Genomic DNA, 10926 nt, shown 5'->3' on the forward strand with positions numbered 1-10926 from the left:
ACGTCCACTGCATCTGGAGAATATCCGTCACTCCCGGGGAAAAGGTAACGTGACAGGATGCCCTGTCAAAGATGATGTCGACAGTTTTGTTGTTTACGTGTTTTTTCTGTTTTGGAATGCAGTGTGAAGATTAGGACAAATCTGACCGCCCTCTGTCATTTCTTTGTTTCTTGAGCCTGGTACTTGTTGACTTAACATCTGTCACAGGCATTTTGAAGAGCTTTTGTGGGTGTTTTTGAGAACCCGCTGACATGTTATAACTTAAGGCTCCGCCCCTTTTCTAGATCATTCTGACCTTCACATCCATGGACCTTTACAGGAGTCACCTGTGTTGGTATGACCACGTGGAAGTCCGTGATGGTTACTGGAGAAAAGCTAACTTAAAAGGTCTTCCTCTCTGAATAAGCATTTTTTTGGTAAATAATAGTAATAATGATAATAATAATAATAAAATAGATGTACTTATGTGCCTCTGTGGTTAGACGCACTTCCCCCTCTGTGTGTTTTTTGCGCTCTGTGATTTGCATGAGTTGTCAGCGGCTCCTCGTGATTTCAAGCTCGTTTTGTTAAAGCATTATTGTTATTATTGACCACTTCCTAACTACCATGCTGAACAGACATATGATTCTTTTGTGAGCTTGGTAGTGCCAAAGCCATTGTAATGCTGTGCTCAGGCCCCTGCTGTGTGTGCTTTGTTCCAGGTCGTTTCTGTGGAGACAAGCTCCCTGGGCCAATCGTCTCCACTGACAGCCGACTGTGGGTGGAGTTCCGCACCAGCAGTAACTGGGTGGGAAAGGGCTTCTCCGCAGTGTATGAAGGTGACTTCACTCTGCGCCACCTCCTCGTTGCTCACGCCTCCTCTGACCTCCCTATGCACAACCTTACTGTCCACTCCTCCTCTGACCTCCTTCTCCTCGCTCCCAGTGACCATCCTTCCTCTCACCCTCTCCCTCAGTCTCACTGACAAAACTTCCTTTGACCACCTCCTGGTAATCTTCCTGTCCACAGCTCCTCTAACCTCCTCTCACACAATCTCAGTATCCACACCTCCTCTCACCTCTTTCTGGGCAGCATCATTGTGCTTAACTCTAAGTGCCTTCAGCAAAGTCTCACTGTTCACACCTCCTCTGACCGTATGGACAATTCCACCACCCTCTGAAAACATCCAATGTCGGAACTGCTTTCTCTGCAGTGTCGTTTTCTACACCTCCTTCTGTGCAGTCTCCCTCACAGCACCTCCTTCTGTGCAGTCTCCCTTACCGCACCTCCTTCTGTGCAGTCTCCCTTACCGCACCCCCTCCTGTGCAGTCTCGGTGACGAGACTTCCTCTGTCCTCCCTCTGCACAACCAACCAATTCTATGAATTTCATAAACGACATAATTTCAAATGTGAAAAAGTTACTGACCTCCTGCTGTGAAACCTCACTGTCCACGCTTCCTCTGACCTCTTTCTGCTCAATCTCGCTAATCGCACCTCCCCTGACTTCCAACTTACTCACTTACAATCATTCGGCAATTTCAAAACCGATGTAGTTTCACAGTTGACGGGTGCTGAATGCTCAACAGGAACCTGAGCATGTTTGCGTGTTTGTCTTTACTGTTCCTCGCAGCCATTTGTGGCGGGGAGGTGAAACGGGACAGCGGACAGATCCAGTCGCCTAACTACCCCGACGACTACAGGCCGAACAAGCTGTGTGTGTGGAAGATCACCGTCACCCAGGGCTTCCTCGTCGGGCTCAGCTTCCAGTCCTTTGAGGTAAGAGAGAAAAAAAACAAAAAAAGCAATTGTTTTTCTGATAGAGGTTTTTGGGGGGGTTTTTGTGCTCTTTGTACCCGTTACCTGTCCGGTGGTGTGTGTGTGTGCTGTTGTGTGGGGGGGGGTGCAGGTTTTCGTGACTGTGCCCTCCTCCTCCCTTTCCTCAAACCCAGATCGAGAGACACGACAGCTGTGCGTACGACTACCTGGAGGTGCGGGACGGCGACTCGGAGAGCAGCCCTCTACTTGGACGTTTCTGTGGCTACGAAAAGCCGGACGACATCAAGAGCAGCTCCAACCAGCTGTGGATGAAGTTCGTGTCCGACGCATCAGTCAACAAAGCTGGTTTTGCCGCTAACTTCTTCAAAGGTTATAGACTGCCGTGTTTCCACGTCAGGGAAGATCATTCGAATTTCTGGATTTTCATGTGATAATTAGATGACTGCATGAATGTTATGTTAGTTGTAATAAATGTGCTGTAAAGCTGCACTGAATGTAGTTTAATGTAGTTTAATGTAGTCTAATGTAGTCTAATGTGGTCTAATGTGGTCTAATGTAGTCTAATGTGGTCTAATGTGGTCTAATGTTGTCTTAAGATTTCTCTCAGTGGACACCCATACAGTTTAAGTGCCGGAATACGAGACTTTGCAATGCATACAAATGCAACTCTTTTGGTCCTCCTCTGGGGTGGTCATCTCATTTAAGGGCTGTTCTCAGTTCAGAGTTTAGGAGTTAATTTTCTGACTGGCGTCTGGCCATCTGGCGATGAATGATCTGTCAGAGGGTAGGGTTTGTTGCTGTTGTTGGGAGATATGTGTTGAATTAAATGCCCTTCCTGTCACTCAGAATTCTACATCCTGTTGGGTTGTTGTCACCCCTCCAGTTCAAAATTCAAGCCTCTAAAAAAATGGACAGAATGGGAATAAGTTCCAAAAATGCTGAATCGAGCACAGCCGTGTAACCATGTCACGTTTCCAGTTCCCCTTTTGGACTGGTGTGTAAACAGGCACTGTGCTGTGTGTGTTTGGGTCCTGTTTGGTAGAGAGCGATGAGTGCGCGAGGCCAGATAAGGGTCAGTGTGAACAGCGCTGCATCAACACTCTTGGGAGTTATCGTTGTGCGTGTGACCCGGGCTACGAGCTGACCTCAGACCGCCGCAGCTGTGAGGGTAAGTGACTCCTCACGTACACGACACACATTAAACTCTATTCAGACAGATCTTTTACTTAGAGCAGGGGTGGGCAAATCCGGGTCCTGGAGGGCCATGGTCCTGCTGTTGTCTTTGTCAGCTAACTAAATACAATCTGTGATTGGCTGCAGAGCGTGCACACCTGTCCTCAAGGTGAAAATCAACAGGTAACTAAGAGGTGAAAACAAAAACCTGGCAGGTCACTGGCCCTCCAGGACCGGATTTGCCCACCCCTGACTTAGAGCTATTGACAATGCACCGTAATGCAGGTCTGGGATCCATTTTCTTCTGGTTGTTTTTGGGGTTTTTTGGTCTTTTTTTCTTTTGTTTTGGCCACTGAAGGCTGCAATTCCCAAGTGGAACACATTTTGGCAGAGTTCCAGTACCTGAGTGCTCATTCCAGCTGATTTTCACCTTCATCTCGTGTTTAGAGGCTCATTTTCTTTAAAGGGAAAACGAGTCTGTGTTCTGAGCAGCCAATCAGAGACTGCAGTGGTTGGCCGATAGCAAAACCAGGAGGATCGTTTGGTGACCATGGACATAGAGACCTTTCACGGGTCCATGGGAATGAGATGTTTGTGCTGATGTTGATGAAACACAGTAATTTCACCATCCCACTGCAGCGTCATTCACACCGAAAATTTACTGACACCAAATCCCCGTCCAGAACAATCTACAAACTGCCATCAGAGCAGGGGGAATCCCTCTCTATCTTCAAGAACCTTTTGAAGACTCACCTTTTCTGAGAATACCTCCTCTCCTAACACCTAACACCTCTAACACCCTAACACCTCTAACACCCTCACATGCCTCACTCGCACCTACTGCGTTCCTCTCTACCTACTCTCCTGCCTCTGTCTTGAAAGAAAACTCACTCTTATTGCTTGCGCCTGTAAACAGACGTAATACTCAATGTTTACTCATAGGTCTCTCACCGTACTGGAGCTTGAATTGTTTCCCCCACTTGTAAGTTGCTTTGGATGAAAGCATCAGCTAAATAAATGTAATGTACAACGTAAAATGTAGATGTAAATCACACGGCCGGTTCTTATTCCCGGCGGAACCTGTTCATTTGGAAGGAATCCAAACGAGCAGCTTCTAATGAAAGACCTCCGCCGCCGTGCGTCATGGCAGGTAATGGAGTAGTGCCCAGGTATGGACTCCGCGGCTGATTTTCTTTGATATCTCGAGAGAGTGGAAGAATGGGCAGACGTGAGACATTGCTGCTGCGTCTTGATTGGAAAAGAAGATGTAGCGAATAACATCATTTCAATGGCACTTCACTCTGGGCTCTGATTGAAAGGTATGATCAGAGCTATTCACCAGAGCCTAAATAAATAAATAAATAAATACATACATAAGAGCTTTTATGCAATCTGGGGTTTTTTTTTTGTTTTTTTTTTTCTTTCGAGTGGCTGTGGTGGAACAGTGAATTGAGGTGTCCAGAGCTTCCCAACGTTAGCTGACACGTGACTTTAGTTAAAGTTGCTCTTTACCCTGTCAAATTCAAAGAGTCCCGTCTCTGCCAGATAAACCTGAAATCCTACATCATCAGCATAACTGCTTTGTGAATGTTAGATTTAAACACGTTTTTCTCCCCAAACGCTGCTCTGGTACTGTGCAGTGGATATATTACTCATTGATATGGTATTCATCCCTTTGTTCAAGTCAGAAATTGCCTTGGACATTGTACTAGCAGCCTGCCCTGTTCATCTATATCTTCAGCAATGAAACAAGTCGCTGAACCCCTCACATGGACCTGCGTGGATTTATCATAGTCAGACAACGCTCCATGCAAGGCCACGAAGGAGACGGCTGCATTCTCCCCGAGGAAATTTCACGGAGTTAGTGAAACATGCAGCAGTAGCGAAGTTGATGTGGACCAAAGGATTCGATCATTGCTGTTTCAGTCGGGCTTGGACAGGATGGGTTCTCACCGAGAACATCTTGGATATAGATCATTCTCCCGCCGTCCCTCTGTGTCTTAATCGATCTCCGTTACAAAGTGTCTCCTCGCCCTCTCTCGACGGAGCTGTCACAGGAACAAACAGTGTCGATGTCATTTCGGTGCCTCTCATCTCAAGAAAGGTCACAGGGACCAGGCCCCTTGACCAGACAGCCTTAATGCGCAGACAGAGTCTTCGCTCAGACGCGAGTCTGTTGCTTAGATGTTCAATTTCAGACACAAATATTCTGGATTGGAACATTACGGCGGAGTATTCGTTATTCCCGTGAAAGATGCCGCGTCACATTTGCGCGGGGGGGTGGGAGGCGGTGGGATTCATCCGTTTGATTTGCCTTGTGACTGTGTATTGATCGCTAACATATAGAGAGTCTCATTGTTTGTGTCTAGACGAAAGAGGCTTCAGTCAGCCCCCCGTGGTCACTCTTAACCAGCGTGGCCGAGACCACGGCGTGCCAGCGACAGACTGAAGCTGCTTTTCCGTCAAAGGTTATTATCAACGTGTTGACGTAAAACGATGTGTGGTGTGTCTCTAACCCCCCCTCAGCAGCTGCGTGCGGAGGCTTCATTACGAAACTGAACGGCTCATTCACCAGCCCCGCTTGGCCCCGCGACTACCCCCCCAACAAGAACTGTGTGTGGCAGCTGGTGGCCCCATCTCAGTACCGCATCACGCTGCAGTTCGAGTCCTTTGAGACGGAGGGAAATGATGTAAGTGATAAAAAAGGCTGTCTGAGAGAGCTGGGAAGGACAGCCTATCTCTTTGGGGGGGGGGGGGGTTTCTGCCTTGATTATGTAACAAAATTAACATGGATTTTGAATTTTGTGGCAAAAACAATACAGGCAAAATTCGGAGGCTCCATAACTATGTTATCATTTATTGTCAAGGTTTATCATTTTTTTTTAAACAGGTTTTATAATTTTATGGTGTGAACATCTTGACAGCGCCGTTGCAGATTTTTCTCATTTCACACTGAAGGACGACCTCTTAATAGCTGAGGTGCTTTTCTCAGGCGTCCAAGTACGACTTTTAACAGGTGTACAGGTCTGACTTTTCTCGGGTGTACAGGTCTGACTTTTCTCGGGTGTGCAAGTCTGACTTTTGTCAAGCGCGCAATTACGACTTTATTCAGGCACGCAAGTACGATTTTTCTCGGGTGTGTAAGTACGACTTTTCTCAGGTATGCGAGTGTGACTTTTCTCAGGTGTGTAAGTATGACTACGTGGAGGTGCGGAGCGGTTTGTCCGGAGACTCAAAGCTTCATGGGAGATTCTGCGGGACAGAGAAGCCAGAGGCCATCACCTCCCAGTCCAACGACATGCACATTGAATTCAAGTCTGACCATACGGTGTCCAAGAAGGGCTTTAAGGCTTATTTTTTCTCCGGTAAGGCTAAGAATAAACTGGAAAAGGGCACTGTTCTCTCTGTCAAAAGATGTTTAAAAACATGTTTGTTTACAGCCTGTTGTGTGTGTGTGTGTGTGTGTGTGTGTGTGTGTGTGTGAGACACTGGAGAACTGCTGCTAGTTGGATATTTAGGGCCTGAAATCAGCCTTGTGTTCTGCTCTCTTCGTTTTGTTAACGTATTCACATCGGGTTTGTGAAAATTCTGCTGTGTCCCTCCAGACAAGGACGAGTGTTCCAAGGAGAACGGTGGTTGCCAGCATGAGTGTGTGAACACGTTTGGGAGTTACAGCTGTCAGTGTCGCAGTGGTTTCGTCCTGCACGACAACAAGCACGACTGTAAAGAAGGTACCCGATCAAAATTCAGTCTTTCTCTCCTTCTCCTCAATTTTCTACACCAGCTGTAAAAGTTTAAAGGCCGTAAAAAATATCTCTGAATGAACGATTGCAAATGGTGTGCCGTTTCATCCCTCAGAACATTTCAGTCCGTTAGATAAGCCAGTTCTTCGAACAAAGTATGTTTTGTATGATATAGTTTCTCCAGACTCTTACTGATTTGTTTTTCCTAGCTTGCCTGACTGACATTAAAATGAGTCTCCTCTCATGATGTTTTGAGGAGGTTAAAGTGTTAATGACTCCAGTTCATACTCCAGGGTGCTTATAAGGGCCTTAACCTGTTCTTTCCTCACTGACTCGAGTCCCGTTTGGGCTTTTCAGCTGGCTGTGACCACGTCATTAATAGTGTGTCAGGCACTATAACCAGTCCCAACTGGCCAGATCAGTACCCCAGTAAGAAGGCCTGCACCTGGACTCTGTCCACTACTCCAGGTCACCGCATCAAACTGGTTTGTTCGCTATTCACCAGTTCATATCCGTGTTCATCTAAGTAACTCACTTTCTCATCTAGTATATTTCTGTCTCTGCCTGTCTTCCTCACTCACTTTCTCACATACACTCTCTCTCCCTCCCTTTCTCTCTCTCTCTCTCTCTCTCCCTCTCCCCCCTTTCTCTCTCTCTCTCTCTCTCTCTCTCTCTCTTTCTCTCTCTCTCCCTCTCCCCCCCCCCCCCCCCCCCTCTCTCTCTCTCTCCCCCTCTCTCAGGCCTTTAATGAGATAGACATGGAGGCCCATTTGGAGTGTGCGTACGACCACCTGCACATATATGACGGGCGTGATGGCAGGGCGCCAAGCCTAGGCCGATTCTGTGGCGGTAAAAAACCGCCGCCCGTCGTCTCCACCGGCAACAGGATGTTCCTGCGCTTTTTCTCCGACAACTCGGTGCAGAAGAGGGGGTTTGAGGCGACATACACCGCAGGTAGAAGTGGTCTGAGGGAAAACTGTTAAAATAAATTGTAAATAAATGTTCCACGTATGGGCCTCTCCTTATGGTTAAGCGCGTGTTTGTTAGGCTGCAGAGTGGTTTTCAATCAATGACTTAGACTTTTAATTAGGTTTTTTTTCTTTTATTTTTTAATTTAATCAAATGTGCTAATTTTTCATAACAACCTCAAGTGCTATCCAAACCTCACATGTAGACTTGTTTTGTTACGATTATATAACTGTTTAATTACCAAATGACGCAGATTAACCATGCTACTAAAGAATTCTGGATGGATCTTGATATCAAATTCCTGGAACAATTTCTTCAAAAGAAGCACATACCCATTGCTTGACACTTCAAAGTAAACTCTGTGATGTGTTTCATCTCGTTGACGCTGTTCTCAGGATTCAGCGTCTGACGTTTGTCATAAACTGTTGTGCTTTTCCTCTCGTGAGGTTTGGATGTAAAAACCGCTCTCGTTCCGTCACCCCAGAAAAGTCTAATGATTTCATCACAACGAGTTACGTGTTATGATGCACCCAAATATGAGAGGGGTGAACATTAATGCTTACATAGCAGTCTTTTACAGAGAAAAGCTTTTTTGCTTGTTTTGTTTGTTTGTTTGTCTGTTTGTTTGTTTTGCTAATGCTGATGTCCTCTGGGGACTGGCTCCACTGTGCCTGATACGGCCCATGCTCTGTCCACTCGTGTTTCCAGAGTGTGGGGGAGTCCTGAGGGCAGAGGTCAAGACCAAAGACCTCTTTTCCCACGCTCAGTTCGGCGACAACAACTACCCAGGCTCCTTGGACTGCCAGTGGGTGATTTCGGCGGAGAAGGGTTACGGGGTGGAGATGATCTTCCACACCTTCGAGGTGGAGGAAGAGGCTGACTGTGGCTACGACTACATCGAGCTGTTCGACGGAGCTGACGTGAAGGCGCCAAGGCTGGGCCGATACTGTGGATCTGGGGTGAGACTCTTTCTTTTTTTTCTTTTTTTTTTTTTTAATTGTTGATACATACAGACATACATACACACACATGGGACACATAACATAGAACAAGACATCACATTGATCCTGTCACAGAGCCATTATGGTACAGTTGAAGAAGAAGAGGGGAAAGAAGAAGGAGGAGTAGATGAGGAGGAGGAAGAAAAAGGACAATAACAATATCAGCAATAACAACAACAACAACAACAACAACAATAATAATAATAATCATCATCATCGGTATAGTTATAACACTGAGTAATCATAAGTGATAGCAGTGACAATGATACTAGTAGGAAAGATCAGTAATAATGATAATGGTAGTACTAGTAATAATAGTAATAATAATAAATAATAATAATAATGATAATAATAATAATAATGTAGTGATAGTAATGAAGCAGGAAGATAACATTTAGATACCATTAAAGGAAAAGGGGAGAAGAAGGAAGAAGGGGGAGAGAGAGGAAGAAAAAAAAAAAAAAAAAAAAAAAAAAAAGGGGGGGGGGGTCAATTTGTTGGAAAGTTCAGAGCTACAAGGATGGGTTCCCAGGTGTTACTGAATAATTTGGTCTGTTTATTGTTTTTAGCTGTGATTCGTTCCATTGAGAGGTAGTCTGTTAACAGATTAAGCCATTGTGATATTGAAAGTTTGTGCCTGTATTTCCAGTTTAGGAGTATTGTTTTTTTGGCTATTGTTAAGGTGACAAGTATGATCTTGTGGTATTTGTGAATATGACTGATGGGTGTGAGATCTCCTAGAAGGCAAAGGGACGGGGACAGTGGAATGCTGTGACCCAGAAATTTGGAGAGTTCAAATATTATGGCTTGCCAGAAATTTTTGGTTGGTGTGCATTGCCAGAAAGAGTGATAATAACAATCTATTGTGTTGAGGGTGCATTGTGGACAGATATCTGTATTGGTGAAGCCCATGAGGTGCATTCTACGGGTGGTGATGTGTGTTCTGTGCATGACCTTATACTGGATTAGCTGTAGTTGGGAGTTGTTTGTCATGGAGAAGATGTTGCTACATATTTGTTTCCAGAAACTGAGATCAGTCTTAATTTTTAAATCTTTTTCCCAGTTTGTTATTGGTATAGGTAGTGCTTCTTCTTTTGGTGATGATATGTGTTTGTATATTTTAGATAAAGGTTTCTCAGATGTTGAAATGGATGCTATCTTTTCTATTAATGGTGGTGGTTGTAAATCAATGTTGGAAAGTTGTATTTTATTTTTTAGTGCATTTTTAAGCTGGAGGTACTGTAAAAAGTTTGGTTGGGTCATGTTATATTTCTGTGTTAGTTCATGGATGGTTAAGAATTTATCATTTGCAAACAGGTGTTGTAAGTGGGTGATTCCCTTACTTTTCCAGGTATTAAATGTGAAGGCGGTCTTATTGATTAAGAAATCGGGGTTGTTCCAAATTGGTGTGAGTTTACATGGTTTAAGTGGGTGATTTGTGATCTTATTGGTTTTCCACCAAGCTTCCAGGGTTGTTGAAATGGTGATGACCTTATAGCAGTTATGTTTTTTGATTGATTGGGGTAAGAATGGCAAGTCTTTAATAGAGAATTCTTCACAAGCTGACTGTTCAGTTTCAAGCCAAGGATCTTGTTGCATGTCTGAATATGTCCATTTCATTATGTACTGTAACTGATGAGCTAAGAAGTAATGGAGAAAGTTTGGGGTGAGACTCTTTCTACGCCGCGCCTAACATCACAGCGTTTACCTTTTCACGTCTGTGTCCACGTGTAGTTACGCACTCTCATTCAAGACGTTTCATTTCCAAAAGGTCTTTAACGGTTTATCCGTCTCACAAAATGGCTAACACACTCATGATAACCGTGGTTTTCTGAAATGGTTTTCCTGGGTTGTTATAGAACCAGATGAGTTTAAATCCAGAGGATTCATCCACATTTTCTAATCTTGAATTACTAACCTCTGTGGTCCAAACTTCCTTGTTAACAGCGTGCCCTGGAACTTTTTCACTCCAGTCTCTCACACTCTTCAGTGGACTGGTCCCTAGAGTTCTCCCATGCGTACTGTTTTACTGTTTTTGCGTAGGAGTACACATGTCAGATAAGATCTCTCAGACACAGATAAGAACGTGTTGCGTAACATCTCTCAAGCGCAGACTGTAATTGTGGTGTGTCCCTCCTGCCTCCTGCAGCCTCCAGAGGAGATCTATTCAGCCGGAGACGCCATCGTCCTCAAGTTCCACTCCGACGACACCATCAACAAGAAGGGCTTTCATGTGCGTTACACCAGCACCAAGTTCCAGGACACGTTGCACACCAGTAAGTGA

General features: G+C 45.0%; 1 protein-coding gene across 1 annotated transcript in view; it reads left to right on the plus strand.

Annotated features, from left to right (window-relative positions):
- bmp1b (bone morphogenetic protein 1b) overlaps positions 1-10926 on the plus strand; it is a 23720-nt gene extending 12794 nt beyond the window's left edge. The window contains exons 8-20 of the mRNA XM_030770166.1: positions 1-44; positions 285-387; positions 702-818; positions 1611-1756; positions 1930-2125; positions 2799-2924; positions 5459-5619; positions 6114-6294; positions 6535-6660; positions 7030-7157; positions 7413-7626; positions 8350-8600; positions 10792-10926. The exon at positions 1-44 is cut by the window's left edge and continues 72 nt beyond it. Of these exons, the coding sequence (XP_030626026.1) occupies positions 1-44; positions 285-387; positions 702-818; positions 1611-1756; positions 1930-2125; positions 2799-2924; positions 5459-5619; positions 6114-6294; positions 6535-6660; positions 7030-7157; positions 7413-7626; positions 8350-8600; positions 10792-10926 (1928 nt within the window). The remainder of the gene's footprint in view (positions 45-284; positions 388-701; positions 819-1610; positions 1757-1929; positions 2126-2798; positions 2925-5458; positions 5620-6113; positions 6295-6534; positions 6661-7029; positions 7158-7412; positions 7627-8349; positions 8601-10791) is intronic.

Source organism: Chanos chanos, chromosome 3, assembly GCF_902362185.1.
Source record: "Chanos chanos chromosome 3, fChaCha1.1, whole genome shotgun sequence".
Classification (NCBI taxonomy): domain Eukaryota; kingdom Metazoa; phylum Chordata; class Actinopteri; order Gonorynchiformes; family Chanidae; genus Chanos; species Chanos chanos.